Below are 20,204 nucleotides of genomic sequence, written 5' to 3'. Positions count from 1 at the left end.
TGTTGACTGTGAAGCCAAGTAAACTAAAGCTGTTAACCATTTCAATCTCTTCGTCATCCATCCTGATGCTGCCTACTGGCCCAGAGGAGAGTTCATAAAAATAAGTCAGCCAGCTTCCTGAAAAGAGAAAGGGGGGGGGGGGAATCAAAGTATTTGATAAACTTCTAGCCAAGCCAAACAATGAAAGAGAAAGGAAATACCATTTACCATGCTCAGAAATAAAGAGGGGTCATCACTACTGATGCTATGAACATTTAAGATAAAGGATATTATGAAAATTCTATTCCCAGAAATACATAAAATAGACATTTTTCAAAGACACAAACTGAGTACAGAAGAAGAAAACATGACCAGATCTATAGCAACTAGAGACTGAATTATTACTAAACTTTCCAAAAAGAAAGTACCAGGCTCAAATTATTTCACTAATGTACTCTGTCAAACTTCTTTAAGATTCCTGTTTTTAAAAAAATATTATTCTGTCAAACTTTTAAAGAAGAAATTATTGTACAGTCAAAATCAAATACACATATTCATGAAAAAGTAAAACTACTGGCCAGTAACTCCCCTAACCAGATGCAAAATTCTCAAAAAAAGTATGTACAAATCAAATCCTACAATGTGTAAGTGGAATTATATACCAGTCAAGTAGGAATTATTCCAATGATGTTAAGACTGGTTCAGTTTTCACAAACTGAATAACATAATCCATTAAAACAAAAGTCTGTAGAAAAAAACTCAATCACAATAGCTACAGAAAAACTGACAAAACCCAGTATCAATTCATAACTCACAGCAAACTAAAAATACAGCAACGTCCTCCTCTAGAATAGTGCTTTTGGCATTCTACTCATTTGTTAGAACTGTAACATCTCAACTGATATTCTGTCAATTCCAAGTTTTGCTTTTCAGTAATGCCTTGGGTGCAGTTTGGACTTCTCCTTTCATTACTACTGGTTTTTTCAAAAATTTTATACGGTTTTATTTATAAAGGTCAAATACATTGTTTTTCACACAGTCTCTTTCCTATTTCCTTCACCACCACCCCCATCAAACTTTGTGACCCTATTATTAACACCCCCTCTGCTTCCAATCCCCCTAACCTACATACTCATTCTACAATAATGGTTTTATACAGTATTTGTCCTTATGGGACTGAATTAGTTCACCTTAGCATAATGCTCTCCAGTCCCTCCTGAGTTAGGTAGTGATATACAAAACCATTGCTCCAGCATGCCTCACAGTATTCCACTGTATGTACCACAACTTCTCAAGCCATTCATTTGTGGTTGGACATCTATCTAGGGTGTTTCCATGGTCTTGAGATGTGAATAACACTGCTATGAACATTGGTGTACAAATCTCTGTGCCTTATTTTCTTGGGGTACATTCCAAGCAGTGGAATAGCTAGGACATATGGAATTCCTATGTTCAGTTTTTGGAGGAAGCGCCAAACTGCCTTCCAGAGTGGTTGTACCATTATACAATCCCACCAACAATGTATTAAAGAGTTCCTATCTCATCACATCCTCTCCAACATTTAGTACTTGCTGTCTTGTTAAATGTTGCCATTGCCACTGGAGTGAGACGGTATCTAACTGGTTTCTACTTGCATCTCTCATTGCCAGTGACTTTGAGCATTTCTGCGTGTGTATGTTTGCCATTCGCGTATCATTCCCTGTGAAAATTCTTTCCATGTTTTTTGCCCATTTTGTAATTGGGTTATCGAAAGAAATGGAAAAATGTGCCCTCTTCATGCATAGGAAGACTCAATATTGTGAAAATGACAATCTTATCAAAAGCAATCTTCATGTTCAATGCAATCCTAATACAGACAAGAAATTCCTTTTTCAAGGTTACTGAGAGGGGATTTGTTAAGTTTGAAAGGCAAGAAACTCCAAATAAGCAAAACACTTCAGAGAAACAAAAATGAAGTGGGAGGTACAGCACTCTCTGACCGCAAAACCTACTATACAGTGGTAGTAACAGCACTGGTTCAGGCTCTTAGACCAATGGAACAGATTTGAGAACCCAGAGATAAGACTCAGCTATCTATGGTCAACTGATATTCGACAAGGAAATCAAATCTATCCAATGGGGAAATGATAACCTGATAACCTCTCCAACAAATGGTGCTGGCGAAACTGGACTGCTTCCTGCAGAAAGCTGAAATAGGATCTGCATCTCACTCCATACACAAAATCACCTCAAGGTAGATAAAAGACTTGGGAGTAAAGCCCAAAACCATAAAGTTCATAAGAGACAAACTGGGATCAAGCTTAGAAGGCCTACTCTATGGTATAAAGAACCTGTCAAATCCAGCCAGAAATGTACAATCTGAACAGATTTAAGATTGATGAATGGGACCTTCTAAAGATTAAATCTGCATCAAAAACTTTTTCCAACAAGGTGAAAAGAAAACCTATCAAATGGGAACAAACTCTCAGACAAGAGTCCCATAACTAAAGTTTACAGAATACTATTGGTTCTTGAGCACATGCTACCTCCTGACATGATTAAATGCCAACCAATTTCTTTTGATACAGGTGTCTGTGTATTTCTTCCACAATCTTTTGATGCTTCTGCTGTTCTATATTTTAGTCACAACTGTAATTTGAGGTTTAATTTTTTCAATTCTTTCAGCTTGAGAAATGATTGAGTATACTCTTCTGATTGTTATCTTCTGACCTTTGCACATTTACTTTACAAACAGTCCTAGAATTATGAATGATTCCCATATTTTTGTCTTTAATTTGCAAGTAAGTTGGAACAGTTAGGTACTAATATCATTCAAATGCTTTTCATTGTGTATATTTCTACACCTTAAAAAATTAAATGCCTTCATTTCTTTACCATATCTAGTAATAATAATGTTTTAGTATTATCTGTGTGCTATTACAAACTACTGCATGTACCTATAAATTTTAATGTATTACATTTATGGGGGTTGGTTTCTATAAGCTGTGTCTACGTGGTAAATCCAGGGGTTGTTCTTTCCAAACTGCTATTTAAACTATTCTGTTTACAAGGGTGGAATTGGGTCGGTTGTACTTTCCACAATTTTGACTATTTTACTGAAAAGATTATTGTCAATGAGAAGTTGTCCTTTAACTTTTTCTCATTCATTCCATCCTTTACTATTCACTTAAATGTCTTTTGGATAGCTATACTCTAACCACATCTTTCAAAACAAACAAAAGATAAATAAAAGCTACTTGATCAAGCTCCTAGAAAGTCCAATTCATTCCATTAAGGGTAAGTTTTATCATGTGCCAAAACCCAAAGCTTTGGTTGGCATTTTAGAAATGAATGTCCTACATCCCATTATCAATTCTGGCCTCCCCCTATTGGAGTTACAAGATTATCTTCAAAGCAAGGATGGACTTGGAGCAAGAGGGAGTTCTCTAGCTGTACTCTTCTATTTCCAAAAGCTGAAAGGTCCTTGGTGACATGTGAGGTTTTGTGTATTTTAAGTGCCAGTTTAAAAGAAAAAAAAAATAAATAAAAAATTAAAAGCTCAGTTTATATTGTCAACTTAGTAGCTTTCCCCCTAAAGTATTTAATCTTAAAAATTGGTTTTGAGGGAGCCCTGTTGGCCTAGTGGCAAGAAGCTGCACTGCAATCTGAGAAGTTGTTGTTATGTGCCGTCGAGTCATTTGCAACTCACAGCGACCCTATGCACAACAGCCCTAAACCCTGCTCTATCCTGCGCCAACCGCATTGCCTCTGACACACCCATCCCGATTATCCCAGTCACCGAATCAATCCATCTCATAGAGGGTCTTCCCCTCCTGTGCCGTCCCTCCATCCTCCCAAGCATGATGTCCCTCTCCAAGGACCCGTCCCTCCTGGCAACATGTCCAAAGTATGTCAGATGAAGCCCCAGAATCCTTGCCTCCAGGGAGTAGCTTGGTTTAATCCTCTCCAAGATGAATCTGTTTGTTTTCCTGGCAGTCCAGGGTACATTCAGTACTCTCGTCCAGCACCACAGCTCAAAGGCATCAACTCTCCTTCTGTCCTCCCTAGTCATTGTCCAACTCTCTGACGCATAACAAGCAACTGCAAAGACCATGGCCTGTATCAGGCGCACCTTAGTCTCCAAAGAGACACTGTTGTTGCTCTTGAGTACTTTAGAGAGGTCCCTAACAGCAGACTTTCCCATCACTATATGCTTTTTGTTTTCCTGACTGCTGGTGCCAAGAGTGCTGACTGTGGAGCTGAGCAAACTGAAGCTGTGAACAATCTCAATCTCTTCGCCATCCATCCTGATGCTGCCAATTAGTCCAGTGGTGAGAACCTTTGTCTTCTTGACATTGAACCTCAGTCCATACTGAAGGCTGCAGTCCTTGACCCTCTGCAGCAAGTGCATGAGGTCCTCCTCAGTTTCAGCAAGCAGGGTTGTGTCATCTGCATAACGCAGATTGTTAATAGATCTTCCACCAATCCTGATGCCACAATTCTCCTCATAGAGCCCAGCCTCCCGGATAATCTGCTAAGCATACGTGTTGAAAAGGTATGGAGACAGGATGCATCCCTGGCATACACCCTTCCCAATTTTGGACCATGCAGTGTTACCCTGCTCTGTTCTGACTAACTGCCTCTTGGTCCAAGTATAGGTTTCACATCAGCACAATTAAATGTTCTGGGATTCCCATTCTTCTCAGAGTCAGCCACAGTTTGTTATGATTCACAAAGTCAAATGCCTTTGCATAATCAATGAAACACAGATAGACATTCTTCTGATATTCTCTGCTTTCAACGAAGATCCATCTAACATCAGCTACAATATCCCTAGTACCACGACCTCTTCTAAACCCAGCCTGGACTTCCGGAAGTTCTCTGTTGATGTGCTGTTCTAATCATTTTTGGATAATCTTCAGTAGAATCTTGCTTGCATGTGAAATTAATGACACTGTTCTGTAGTTTCCACACTCAGTTGGGTCACCCTTCTTTGGAATGGAACAAATATTGACCTCTTCCAGTCAGTTGGCCAAGTGGTTGTTCTCCAGATTTCTTGGCACAACTTGGTGAAGGGTTATCTCAGAGGTACGTGGTTCAAATCCACCAGATGCTCTTTTGGAGAAGGAGGGGCAATCTCCTCCTGTACCAGTCAGATCCGATTTTACAGTACACACGAAAAAACCCCAATAAAATAATAACTTAAAAACTGGCTTTGGGTGACCTCTAAATCTGAGCCCTTTTCAAAGAGATTCTAACTTTTCTTACCCAAATCAAGAAATGTTAAGAGCTTTTTTTTACTCTTGTGATTTACCTTTCTGTCACGTTTTTCTTAATTCCTTGGCAACTGCACGTATACCTCCTTTCTATCCAAGGAATAAGAAAGCAATATGGCTATAGAGTCAGCTCCAACTCACAGAAACCCTAAAAGACAGAGGAGAACTGCTCCACAGGATTTCCAATGGTATGGGTAAAGAGTATGGATACTAACGGGAAGGCTGGCAGATCAGACCTACCAGATACGCAGGACAAAAATGAGTTCCTTCCTCCCTGCCCTACAGAGCTGGCAGGGGTCAGAATCCCAGGGTTTCATCTTAGGTTTTGGTTAACACTTACAGAAGCACACTGCACATCTTTCTCCTTCAAAGTGGCTGCCGAGTCTGATTTGCCAAATTTTTGTTAGCAGTCCACTGTGCCATGAGGGTTCCTTCTACATTCATGCATATTGTTCTTAAGTATGATGAGTGAGCTCCAACTTGTAATGACTCCGTGTACAACAGAATTAAATCCTGCAACACCCTCATAATCTTTGTTGCCCATTGCTGCAGGCACTATAAATCTCAATGTTCCTCTCTTCATTAAACCTCTTTTTCTAAGCATGTTATTATTCCCTAGGAACTGGACCCTCCTGGTAACATGCACAAAGTTATCTCTTTCATTGCTCAATTATTTCTACATTCTGTAGGATCACTTTTTTTGAATGGAAGCAAATATGGAACCCTTCCAGTCAGATGGCCAGGTCATCATCATCCAGACTTCTTGGCACAGACACACGAGCATGTCCAAGGCTGCATCTGTTTGCTCAAACACTTTAACAGGCATCCTGTCAATTCCTGGAATCTTGTTTTTCATCGTCTTCAATGTAGCTTGGCCTTTTTCCTTCAACATTATTGGTCTGGTTGACTGTTTTTGGGGTTACTTTCATTCGTTTGTGTTTTTTTTTTAATTTACAGTGCCTGTTTTATCCCCAATCAAGAGTAATTCTTTGTAAAGCAATCTTTGTTCACATAGACAATAGAAATGATAAAATATGGCTTAAAAAAAAAAACCAGACTATGCACCTATTGTACTGCTTACTAAACACATGGCATCAATATTTAGGGATCAGAAACACTGCTTACTATACACCAGTTATGGAATAATCCTTTTCCATAAAAAAGGGCAAGGCTCATCATGCTACTGCTATACTGCTTGCTGCAGAAGGTCAAGGACTGCAGCCTTCAATATGGATTGAAGCTCAAGAAAACAGATTCTCACCACTGGGCCAATTGACGGTATCAGTATGGATGGTGAAGAGAGTGAGATAGTTAACAGTTTTAGTTTACTTGGCTCCACAGTTGACACTCTTGGTACCAACAGCCAGGAAATGAAGAGATGAATTGCAATGGGAAATTCAGCTATGAGGGACCTCTCAAGAGTACTGAAGAACAATGATGTCAGGCTGGAGACTAACGCCTCATCCAGGCGTCTTTGTAATTACATGCTATGCATTGGAGAGTTGGACAGTGAATAAGGATGATAGAAAGAGAATTGATGCCTTTGAGCTGTAGTGCCGGAGAAGAATGTTAAATACACCATGGACTGCTAGTAAAGCAAACAGATTTGCCCTGGAGAGGGTGAAGCTAGAATGCTCCTTGGAGTCAAGGATTCTGAAGCTTTGTCTGACATACTTTGGGCATGTTGCAAGGAGGGACTGGTCCTTGGAGAGAGATCTCATGTTCGGGAGAGTGGAGGGACGGCACAGGAGAGGAAGACCCTCGATGGGATGGATTGATTCTGTGAGTGGAGTGGTGGGAATGAGTGTGTTTGAGACGGTGAGGCTGGCACAAGATAGAACAGCGTTTAGGGCTCTTGTACATAGGGTTGCTATGAGTCGCAAGGGATTCAATGGCACATAACAACAACATACTTTAAATTTACCTTCCAACAAAAAACAAGTAGAAAGTACATGGATTAAGTTTAAGTTCTCTACATACATGTTTGTGCAAAACAAAGTGTTTTTTTTAAGTACCTTTTTAAACTGTTACAGTGGCTAAAGGGAAAGATTCATTGATCAGCTTTTAACATCAATTTTTATATCAAAGTGTCCCTGAAAATGGTCTTTATCATTGTACCCAATGTCTCACTGTATGTCTTACACTCTAAACATCTTCGTGTACCCATGATGAAGTTGTGAACTAAGAGTTTGCTGTGTTAAGAATGCTGTAGAGGTAAACCAAGATAGGCTCCCAGCCTAAAGCAATCCACATTCCCAACCTTATCCTTATCTTCATTCTCAAGTGCCAGTACCCTAATAGGCAAGACATAAAGATAATACTTTATCACTGGGGAATTTTCCAAAGAATTGTTCTTAAAAGGATTCCGTTTGAAAGCTCAGAACTTTTTAATACATAGTTTGCCATCTGATGACCCAAGAGTCATCATCTATTCCAAAGCCATTTCTCAAGTGCTTGGGCTTGATACTCTCCTTGTTCATTTTTACATTCTTATTCTCTGGACACTGGCATGTTGCCACAATCTTCAAATATCATTTCATTCTTCTGCACTGAATATTTGTACTTACAAACCTACCACGTTCAGCACATATCCCTCAATGCTCTTAAGGATTAATAGACATAAAGCTGTTTTAGTCACTTGAGCCTGAGGTATCAGTGTCAATACTGGTGGAATGGGGCACTCTGTGCTTAACAAAACTCAAAAGTCCCTGTCATTGTCTTTAAGTTAGCAGTTCAACTCCCTACAGATTATGTCAACAGAGTTCCAGCGCATGGGAAGTGGACTTACATTCACTGATGTTAAGAACCTAAACAGTTCTGATGAAGATACTAGCCAATCAAAAAAACAAACAAACGACAAAACTATGTACTGAGTTGGACAATGATTAAGGGGGATAAAAGGAGAATTGATGCCTTTGAGCTGTGGTTGGAAAAGAGTAATGAATATATCATGGACTGCTAAGAAAACAAACAGGTTCATCCTAGAGAGGGTTAAACCAGGCTGCTGCTTGGAGGCAAAGATTCTGAAGCTTCGTCTACATACTTTGGACATGTTGCAAGGAGGGACCAAGCCTTGGAGGGTAGAGGGACAGCACAGAAGAGGAAGACCCTCGATGAGGTGGATTAACTCAGTGACTGGGGCAATCGAGATGGGCGTGTCAGAGGTAGTGAGATTGGCATAGGATAGAGCAGGGTTTAGGACTGTTGTACATTGGATCGCTATCAGTTGCAAGCCACTTGACAGCAAGGATCTTAAACCAACTGTCAACAGTCTTGCTCCCAAACTCTCAGAGTTCCAGGTGAATTTCTTCAATCTCCCTCGGCTTTCCCACATATCATGGTAGTGATCAGCAGCTGCCACAGGCGAGAATGGTGACTGATGTGGCAAGCATGCTGGAGTCTCTGCACTGGTGCCTGCTCCTGCAGCTCTCAAAGACAAGACTCAAGATGGGGGAGCTGAGGCCAGTTACACTGGTTCTTAATTGTACGCTACCTCCTGAAATGTTTCAGAATGGACCAATTCTTTAGGTATAGTAATTCTACAAATTCTTCCATCTTATTTTAACGTTTCTTGCAATTTTCAAAATTCGGCCCACAGAATCCATCAGTATTGCAATTCAGGCCTTGAATTTTTCTTCAGTTCTTTCAACTTGAGAAAAACCGAGTCATGTGCTGCCTTTCCGTTTGTTTTTTTTTTTAACTCCAGGTCACTAAAATGTTTTGCTTTGCCTTCTTGGGCTGCCCTTGAACATCTTCTGTTCAGGTCATTATTTTATCATTTCTGATTATATTTATAATTTCTTCCTTTTCCCTTTTGTTTCTGTATGCTCTAGAGCAAGTTCAAAGACTTTTCTGACATCCATTTTCATCTTTTCTTTACTTTCTGTCTTTTTAGCAACACTTTGCTTTCCTTATGATGTCCTTGATGTCTGGTCTTTAGTTGATAATGTTTAATGTATCAAATCTATCCTTGATACGGTCTATAAATTTAGCTGGGAAATACTCAAGATTGTATTCTAGCTCTTGTGGACTTGCTCAGCTTCCGTATGAACTTCAGTATTAACTTGATGATGCCTTTTTAGTCATTACTTACCTGCCAAGTAAAACCAGAAAAGTACCTCTTAACAGTGGTGTGCCTGGGTCTTTTACATGCAGGACTCCATTGACTATCAAGTCAGCAGCCTATTCTCTACCTGGCAATTATCCATAGGACATAAAAGAGCATGGAAAGAGAGGGAACAATTTATCATATTTATGCTATTACCAGTTACATGTAGATGGTAATGGATTTCTATCTACCTTTAATGTATACATCTATATTAGGATCTCATTAATAAGAAGGCTTGACTGAAAGGCAACAAAATCCAGCTGGGAATAGGGAAAAATACAGACTCTGAAACCAGAGGCCTTCATTCAAATTCTTGTTCTTCCTTTCACTAGTATCTTGGAGTATTTAATCTCTTATCTTTTAAAATGAGGGTTAAAAGGAAAAAGAAAAAAAACACCAAACATTAGCTTCCCTATAAAGTCACTCTGAGAAGTAACAGGCCTAAAATGTGTAAGCAATAACAGAATTCAGGCAAGTACTTTTACTACTGAAAAATTTTTAGTATTTTAGAAAAGTTTTCAGAAAATAAGGTGTATTGGGTTTCTTTTTTTAAAAAAAACCAAAAACTAAAAACCACCAACCAACCAACCAACCCAAAAAATAACCCAAAAAACCCCTACCATTTTTATAGGTAGGTAGCTCCAGGAATTTCATCCATTTCCTTTAGTCTGTTCTGGTTGAAAGGGAGCGAGCCAGACACTAAAAGCAGCACCGTCTCAGGGCAGTGTAGCATCAAAAGAACCTCCCACAGGAATGCTAGTTGCATATACTAAACACCTATTCCTGGTAACTCCTACTAGTCTACTCAGGTGGGGTAGAGGGTTATGTCACAGACTTTTTTTTAATGTAGCTGCACAGGAAAGTTTTAATGCTTTAGAGCCAGGAAACATGCACTAAAATATGCACTTGTGATTGTGGGCTTTTCTTTATATCATGGTCTTGAAAATATGTGCCGTATTTTACTCAAAGTGACTGCAAACGCTAAATTTTTTCTTTTGTGTAGTATATGTAAATGCAAAAGGCCCAAGGTGTCCTCAGCCTTTACTCAAATTTCTCTTCCTGTATCTTTGACCTGAAGACTAAATCATCACTTTGCTTTTGCTCAAAACACTTTAGGCTCAACTAATATTTCTATGTCTTGGGCCTCCTGCTCCACCCTGTGTTAGTAGCTACCAAGATATTGCTCTACAAATCTAGCCCCACAGACAGTTTCAACTAAGGATCCAGATGGTTACAGGCACAATCATCAAATAAGGGACACTTAGACCCACCTGGCCTGAATATAGTTTGCCTGCAGGATCGCACAGAATCATGAATCCAGTTTCATCTAAAATGTTTTCTAAACAAATATGATATATTCTGTGTCCATCAAGCAACCTGCAAAAGTGCTCATCTAATTATGGCATTCCTTCTCGTGTTTATTATTTATTTAAATCAATGATGTAATTTCATGTGATTTGAGCTCCTTAAGATTTCTTAATATCATCCATATATATTTTTACTGAAAAATTATGTTCCCGAACTGTATTCAATTCATCAAAGTTTACTACACAAACAGAACAATGTTCCTTATCTGAGAAGATATTTTCCAATTCTCTAATGAAAACGCTTGTCCTTACCACAGAAAGGGGTTAATTAGCATAATTTTTGTATACCTGGCAGAGTATCAAACATTAATGACATTCCAAGATTGAAATTGGATGCTAAGTTACTATGTATCTCATTCTTGCTGAAAACTTAGTAGATACACAAAATCACTTTATTAAAAAATAAGTTTGATTTTGTCTGTTTCCAGGGTAGTCTTAGCACTGCTCAGCTTTATTAAACTAAGGAGCCACCTTAACGTGTACTGAGGTACAAAGACAGAGATTCCCCATTGCATAAAACCTTGGCAGAAGGCATACATGGCAGAAATCCATTTATATTGAGTTCTTCTCCTAGCCTGACAATAATAAGGCACTACCATAAATGGCTAGTTAGATGTTCAATGACTAACCAAAAGTTTGTGTTTTGAAATACCAGTATTTCTATGAAACAAAGAATGGCAGTATGCTTCTATGCCGTTTATCATTCTGCTGTACAGAGTGGCTAATAGATATTATTTTGTTTTGAATTATACTTCTGGAATCCCTGATTTGGAGCCCAGCTTCTAACTAAAAGTTGGTTGTTTGAACCAATCAATGGGAGAAGGATTTGGCAGTTAATTCCTATAAATACTGCGGCCTTAGAAATGCTAGGGGGTAGTTCTACTCTGTCCTATAGGGTTGCTATGAGACACAATCTACTTGATAGAAACAGGTTTTTCACACACCTAGCCTCTTTTTCTTAACTCATTCTTTCAGCCAAGAAGTAGGCAAGATGCTTATTGGTGTAATAAATGTAGTGAACTGGGAAGTCAAATCTTCATTTCACAAGAAATAGAGTTCTAAACTGAATACAAAGTAACCTCAGAATACTTATAAAATGGTATCTTAAAGCCCTTCATGTTCTAAAATTAAGATAATTAATTAAAGTCAACTGTAGATAACTATCATACTAAGTAAATGAGATAATAGAAAGTCAAATAAAGAACTTAACCTAGAGTAAATAAAAGCTGATTCCTGAATGAGAAGTATTTTTAAGCCATAAAGAAGCAATTGCACTCTAGGGAACTCTAATGCCTTAGCAAGTAAGGAATCATGCTGCCAACCCAAAGACAGGCAGTTCGACTGCACCAGCTGTTGTGAGGCAGACAGACAGACAATCTCCCAGGTCATTTCCAGCTTCTGAAAACCTGCCAGAAGGTCCATTATGAGTCAGTTATAATTTGATGGCTATGAGTTGAGCTGCTGAATGAACTGTAAAAAGAGTAACATTAGGGTTGAGCATGCAAAGTGCTCTAATAGTAAAGAAAATGAAGGTATCACCTTCTGCATGTGTTACACAACTGACCAAAAATGTCATTAGGCTGAACGAGGAACACCTTGAGTATCTTAGATCATCAGACTATTTGCCTTCAAGATACTTCAGACCTGATAAGAATATTTAATGTGTTGTGATTAACTTCCACAGAATAATAATATGGAAGACTGACACCGAATATGACAGGAAAGGAGCAAGAATTTATATCTCATATCCACACCAGCTTGTAGTGACACTTCCAAATCTCTAGTGGCAGGCACTCTTGGCCCAAAAATGACATTGCTGGTGAATAAAAAGAGATCAACTTTTAATTTTGAAAAAAGATATCATACAGTTTGGTCTCTTAATTTTTAATTCACATTATGTACTAGTAACTTTTCTTTTATTTGACTCCATGTTTCATTTTGTGCCCTATAACACTGATAGGTCAGACAGGCTTATGGTCAAAGGTGTATATTTTTCTCTTTCACTGTTCATTCACTCAGCAAATACCTAAGTGCACACCTAACCACAGAGTGAGTGAAATGAAGATAAAAATGTCACTGCTCTAAGAGAGTTTTATAGCCTAGTAACATATTAGAAGGCAAACATTTGGAATTGGAGAGTGGTCAGTGCCACAATTAATACACACAGTAGGGTTTAAAGCAAACAGTGTGAAGTGCCCTGCTTATAAGAATCAGAAAAGGTCTCTAAACAAGTTGGATTTTGACAAGTGGAGGAAAGGAGCAAAATGTAAAGTACAGAAGCATAATAAAGACTAAGTCAATGAGCTTTAAGAAGCTTACTATTGCTGTAACCTAAAGTATGATACGCTTGAGCAATCTAGGGGAGAAAGATGAATGCTGACTGCAATTTAGGTCTGCACTTGGTAATGAAATTACTACAGTGAACCAAAGGTCTTCACTTTGAGAAGTTTACATTTTCGGGAGAAAAAAGACTTTGAACATCAAGGTGGATTTCAAGAAGGTGTTATAATAGAAAAATGAACAAGGAAGTATGGCATAAAGGAGATATATAATCATAGAGAAGTGTTAAGATGTTATCCTATGGGCCTTAGAAAATCTGCAAAATTCTGAGGGGAAAAAAAAAGTTAATAATCACACTAGTGGCAATGAAAATAACGGACTGGAAAGCACAAAGACTAGAAAAGACACACCAAGGAGGCGGCTCTGCTGAAGTTCAAGCAAGCAATGTGTACCAAGCTGGGACATTACTGCGAAGCTATTCCTTCAAAGCTGTCACTAAACAAGAAAAGTCAAAACTCAGAGTGATATTCTTCTGAAATTTCTTATATCTGAGCACTTGGTAGCTGTGTTTTGTTATTTTAAAAAAGACTCTCTTGGAAAGATATTCAAGAACATGAGTTTAAAAATTCCTATCAGTATGTAAAACACAGAATAATTTGATGGGGAAATTATACAAACATGTAAAATGATAGACACCTGAGAATCTTAAAATTTATGTAAAAAAAAGACAATAAAAAAACCGTTAAATGTAGTATGACATTGTATGCGTAGTGTGGTATGACAATAGAGTACGTAGAATATATATGCTGACAGATAAAAGAAAAAATGAAAATTTAATTTTCTATTGGTTTTATTCCATTTTTTACAGTAATATAGAAAAGTGAAAAGAAAAAAGCCAACACAAGATGTTTATTGAATCCAGTGTGCTGACCCCGAAACTCCGTCTCTGGTTCCTAGAATAGTTTTTATAAATGGTCCTGCTGTCCAGCTATACTTTATCATTACAATATAGTAATTTACTTTAAGAGGAATCCTTACAATGCCTACCATGAACAATTGTGTTCTTCTTAAGGATATAAAATATAAGACAAATTCAACAAAATAAAAGAACAAAGAGGAAAGAAATCACATAATTATGTGTGTTTCTCTTTAATTCTTCAGGGACGTGAATCTCTGGAAAATGATTATGGTACCTAAGCACTCTTTAAAGTTATTTAAAAACAATTCAGTCAGTCAATAAATAAGCATTTATTGAGCATACTCTAAGCACTTTTAAGGATACAAAAATATTTGTCCTGCCCTCAAGGAGCTCACAGTCTAAAATGATAGAAAAAATAGTTTTAAATAATTGCAATAAAGTATGATGAAACCTCTAATAAAGCAAGCAACCATATACTATGTTAAAGAAGGATAGATGGAAAAAAGATGATCCCTCATAAAAGGGTTAAGTCTTAAAGTAGCTGTAGGAAAGAAAGACTGGAATAGCACATGTGCAGAAGGATGAAATGTGAGAGGAAACGATGGGCCCTTTACACAGTCTATGACACAAAAATGATATAAGAGCAACAGTAAATGAGGTTAGAGGAGAAAATAAAGAAAAGCCTTAATATTATACTGGAGAATTCTATCAAATTTAAATTGCCATCAAGTTTGAAACATTATTTTATGTATACTAAGGGCAGGGAAAGCTTTATGCTAGAGTCTTTTGAAATAGAATGTTCACGCATAAAGCTACACCATCAAAGGGCAACCTTCTTAGTGAAAAATAAAGAAACAAACCAGCCATACAGAAAGGGACAGCAAGAGGAAAAAATTTCCCCCTGCAAATGAACTCCAGCCAGTCTACAACTCAGTTAAAGCGAGTGTGGTACAACAACACATGTTCTCAGGTATCTGGCAAAACTAAATGCAAACTAAGTAGACAACAGTAATTTAAAGCAACATCTTGTTACAAAGGCAAAAATGTGCATCTTAAGAGTAAAAAAAAAAAATAATATATTATAAATCAGTCTCAAATCTGGTGAGAACTATTTGGAGAACTTTGAAAAAATGCACACTGCATACCTAGAGATTCTCAGACAGGTAAGCCTACAGTGAAGCAACAGAATCTTTAACAAGCTTTTCAAGTATTTTTTCGTTTGTTCTAAAAAGCAACCAGACAAGATGCCAAAATGCTAGCTAGCATTTGTCTACAGAATCAGAGGGAAACTCCAAAAATAGACAATGAACAGCAGCAGTAGGATTTTAAGCAACAGTGTAATTTGTTAAGGCAGGAAATTTTAAGACCACTCTGGTGGTAGTGGATTGTGTCAAGACAGGTAAGAGGAGGGTAAGGAAGGGACATGGGTGTAAAGAAGCAGTAAATATAATAGGAAGTTACTGAAATAGTTAAGCTAAGAAATAGTGACAATCTAAAATATTAACAGTGGGATGAGGAAAAAGACAGTATTGGGGTAATAAGAATTAGATTTTTTAGAAAACTAAATGAAAGTAGAGTGCAAATTCTAATGCTAGTAAATTCAATAAAATTCACTCCTACTCTCCAGCATTACAGCCATTCATCTTTTAAAATTAAACCTGATTTGAGTACAGTAATAAGTAAGTGCTATACAAACTCCAGTACTACACAAGCAGATATTCCAAATGCTACTAACACTCAAAATGAATTCCACGTTCAGACATAAGCAGAGGAATTTCATTTTTTAATTTACATTCCTATTAATCAGTGTGCACGAATCAAAAGATTAAAATATCTTTGGGCAAAAGGAAAAGATTTTTACTGACTGGTAAGCTTAAATTACAAGCAGAAAACAATGAATTAACAAACTTACGCTGAATATGAATGAACTGTTTTGGCTGTTTAAACTCTCCTTTGTACAAGCGATTGTAATAGTTGACGTTGCTCTCTGCCTCAGGAACTGGAATGACCATGCTCTCTTTTTTTTCTCTAAACACTTGCTGTGCTGAAATAGCTCGCTGTAAATGATGTTCCTGGAAAATGTAAAGCAGGTAACGTAAGTTGTTATAACAATATTAATTCCATGTACAAGTCTATTTAAAATTTACTAAATAATTCCAAGGTAGTTTAAGGATCAATTATTAGAAATAATTCCTATGTCACAGACCTCTAAAAGACATTGTCAATATTCTAATTTAATACTTGTGATTTTATTGATAGCCTCTTTAATAATCACATGTTTAAATAACTGGAGGGGGGAAGATAGCATATCCATGTATATACATACACATACACAACCATTTACAAACTGGAACTTAAAATCTACATGAAAAGAAAGAAATCTCAATGATGTTTGTCATTATTTCCAGAGTAAGTTAAAATATGTAAGAAACAGGAAAAATATTTGTATTACAGATCTTAAATACTTTTTATATTTATATACCTTAAACTTAGATGCTGCAAAATTCGTAATTCAAAGATAAAACTTTGTTCAAAAGATTAAGTACAGCAAGAAATATTTTTAAGTAAGTTAAACAAAAGTTCCTATAAAATATATCCAGATTCTAAAAATTTTTCATTACTTCCATCACTTACTACAAAAATCTGTGTTTTCCTACTCCTTTATCCCAATACTGTCCTTTACCAATAAATCAACATCTTTCACCTCTCCACCTCTCACCCTATCCATAATGCTAGCCTTGCTATTCATAATTTTGACATTATGTGCCAATCAGCTCATTCGCTGACCTTCTAGTGGTTTTCCAGAAGCAATAAACGGCATGAGAAATTGCCCATCTTTCTTCCACAGAACATTCAGCGGATCTGAACCATGTGCTTTTGGATTGACAGCACTGTTACTTACTTACTAGGTCATTAGAGTTCCCTTTTATGTTAGCTGTGATAGTTATTAATATTCAAACTACATATCGGTAAACTATTTTTGAGTCTCATTTCAACTGTGACTTCTTTATCTAAAAGGGTAGCCCCACCCCAGCAATTTCTTCCTTTCTTAATCTGAATTTTTTCTCTACTATTTAACACTATGCCTGAAGAAAGTAAAGGCAACCTTAAGCTCTTACTGCAGAGTAACAAAGACTACAGTCTTTAAAATGGGTTACAACTCACATCGAGAAAACAAAAATCCTCACAAGTGGACCAATTAGGCAACATCAAAAGAGATGGAGAAAAGAATCACATTACCGATCTTAATTTTACTTCCATTTTAATCAGTTTTCATTTTACTTGGATCCACAATCGACATCCCTGGGAGCAGCACAGTCAACAATATCAAACACATTCTTTTTCTGTTATCTCCCCACTCACTCCACCCCCAATGAGTAGACAATGAATACTTCAAGGAACAGGACAAGAGAGGATCAACTTGGGAAAAACAGAGATAAGGACAGTAATTATCAATAGCAGAAAAGGAGAACAGAGTATGGAAAGAGGAAGAATTTTTTTAGGATGACAAATCAGTGGGCAGACTGAGTGTGACGGAATAGACAAGGTGATGAGATGGGATGCTGTTAAGTTATAAATCAAGAATAATTAATCATTTAAAACACTGCCCTAGTATTAAGGAATTGCGTTGCCAATTAAAATCTGATTTACCAGCTTATTCGTTAAGGGAAGATGAACAATCTCTTTCAGTGTGACTGTCTCTGAAAACCCACTGACTGGTCAGCTGAGCTTGGGTTCGGCCTCAACTACACAGTAGCATATAAATGACTGTATAAAACAAAATGTACATGAATGAAACAACCTATTCAAATGGGAATGTATAAAACACAACGTAAATAAAAGTAGCGTAATGCATATGAATGACTTTATGGAAACCAATTTTTTAAAAAGATATCAAAAGCGAAACTGGATAGGAGAAAATTACTGTCAAGGGTGCAAGAGCACAGTGATATCAGGTTAAAGACTAAGGTGCAACTGATGCAAGCCATGGTACTTTCAATTGCTTTCTATGCCCCTGAAAGTTGGACAAGGAAGATCAAAGAACTGATGCCATTGAATGTGGTACTGGTGAAAACTACTTAATATCCCAAGGTCTGCCAAAAGAACAAACAATTCTATCCTGGAGGAAGTGCAACTAAGTGGCAAGGAAGGTGAAACTTTATTTTCACATACTTTGGGCATGTTGTCTAGAAGTCCTACTTCTTGGAAAATAGGCTTCATAACTTGGATGTGCAAAATATGAGTCAAAGAGACTAACTGGATAGACACAAACTTAGCTCAATTTATTTCCATAAATTCAGAACCAATTCAAAATGACCATTCAGTGGGTTTTCAGAGGTTGTAAATCACACAAAAGGAGAATGCCCATCTTTCTCCCACTGTGGATCTGAACTGCTAGAAATGTGCCAGCTTTCCCTACAGACAACGCAACCAGAGATCCCTATATGTCACAGTGACTGTAACACTGGGCTTGAACATAGTGAAGAGTGTGAGTATGACACAGAACAGGACAAGACTTCAATCTGTTATTCATAGGTTCGTTATGAGTTGTTACCAACTCAACATCACATAACAATAATTAGCATACCATATCACATAGTATATATAGATCTTATCTGTTTATTGTCCAACCATCCTTAATATTTTACTTCCTAAACAACATGCAGAACACTTGATCGTGCTAATATGAAACCTGTATTTGGACCAACAGCAAGGAAACACTGCATGGTTCAAAACTGGGAAGGGTGTATGCCAGGGATGTGTCCTGTCTCCATACCTTTTCAACCTTTATGCTGCACAGATTATCCAGGAGGCTGGACTAAATGAGGAGAAATGTGGGGTCAGGATTGGTGGGAGATCTGTCAACAATCTCTGTTATGCAGAAGACACAACCCTGCTTGCTGAAACTGAGGAAGACCTGAAGCCCTTGCTGCAGAGGGTCAAGGATTGCTGCCTCCAATATGGACTGAGGCTCAATGTCAAGAAGACAAAGATTCTCACCACTAGACCAACTGGCAGCATCAGGATGGTGAAGAGATTGAGAGTGTTCACAGTTTTAGTTTGCTTGACTCAACAGTCAACACTTTTGGCAGCAGCAGCCAGGAAATTAAAAGACGTATTGCGATGAGAAAGTCTGCTGCTAGGGACCTCTCCAAAGTACTGAGAGCAATGGTGTCTCTCTGGAGACTAAGGTGCATCTGATAGAGGCCATGGTTTTTGCAATCACTTGTTAAATGTCAGAGAGTTGGACAATGACTAGGTAGGATAGAAGGAGAATTGATGACTTTGAGCTGAGGTGCTGGAGAAGAGTACCATGGACTGCTAAGAAAACAAACTGATTCATCCTTGAGAGGGTTAAACCGGGCTGCTCCTTGGAGGCAAGGAATCTGAGGCTTTGGGCATGTTGTAAGGAGGGCCCAGTCCTTAGAGAAGGACATCAGGCTTGGGAGGGTAGAGGGACAGCACAGGAGGGTAAGACCCTCTATGAGGTGGACTGATTTAGTGACTGGAGTAATCCGGATGGGTGTGTCAGAGACAACGAGATTGGCACAGGACAGATCAGGGTTAGACAACAATACAATAACAACAAATACAAAATAAATGCCAAGACAATGATTTTTGTTACTTCTGTTTTCTCTAATGTTATTACTGTAGGCACTAATATTAGTCAACACACAGAAGAAGCCAAACACTCAATAAATTCACAGAAATATTCATAGACAAAGAAGAACTATCTCAGTGTTTGCAAGGCAGTAAATATAAATCTTTACGGAAACAGACTGATAATATTTTCCCATAGAGCAGCTAGTGTGTTCAAACTACCAAACCTTGGGTTAGTGGCTACGTAGTTTAACCACTTACCATGAGGCCTCCTGGCAGAGATGGAAGGAATATACTGAGTCACTGTACCGAAAGGAATTGGCAGATAAAGAAGAATTTAATGAAACAGCATTTGAGCCAGAGCCTATGGTGATGAAGGAATAAGTTCAAGCTGCTTTGAAAGAAATAGAAAAAAATAAGGCCCCTGGAATAGATGGTATACCAATTGACATATTTCAGCTAACAGATGCTGCCCTGGATGTGCTCACCGAGTTGTGTCATGAAATCTGGAGAACAACCACTTGGCCAACTGACTGGAAGAGGTCTATATTTGTTCCCATCCCAAAGAAGGGAGACCCAACTGAGTGTGGAAACTACAGAACAATATCACTGATTTCACATGCAAGCAAGATTCTACTGAAGATTATCCAAAAACGACTGGAACAGTACATCAGCAGAGAACTGCCAGAAGTCGA

At 37.8% G+C, this 20,204-nt stretch overlaps 1 protein-coding gene across 1 annotated transcript in view; it reads right to left on the bottom strand.

Annotated features, from left to right (window-relative positions):
* The window catches only part of EPC2 (enhancer of polycomb homolog 2 (Drosophila)), a 173,300-nt gene that overhangs the window by 83,258 nt on the left and 69,838 nt on the right, over window positions 1-20,204 (bottom strand). Inside the window, exon 2 of the mRNA XM_006880762.1 lies at window positions 15,821-15,980. Coding sequence (XP_006880824.1) covers window positions 15,821-15,980 — 160 coding nt within the window. The remainder of the gene's footprint in view (window positions 1-15,820; window positions 15,981-20,204) is intronic.

This window comes from Elephantulus edwardii, unplaced genomic scaffold, assembly GCF_000299155.1.
Source record: "Elephantulus edwardii isolate Elephantulus edwardi_28Jun2011 unplaced genomic scaffold, EleEdw1.0 scaffold00010, whole genome shotgun sequence".
In the NCBI taxonomy this organism is placed as follows: domain Eukaryota; kingdom Metazoa; phylum Chordata; class Mammalia; order Macroscelidea; family Macroscelididae; genus Elephantulus; species Elephantulus edwardii.
Note: the sequence above shows the minus strand (reverse complement) of the source record. Positions and strands in the feature narration are given on the sequence as shown.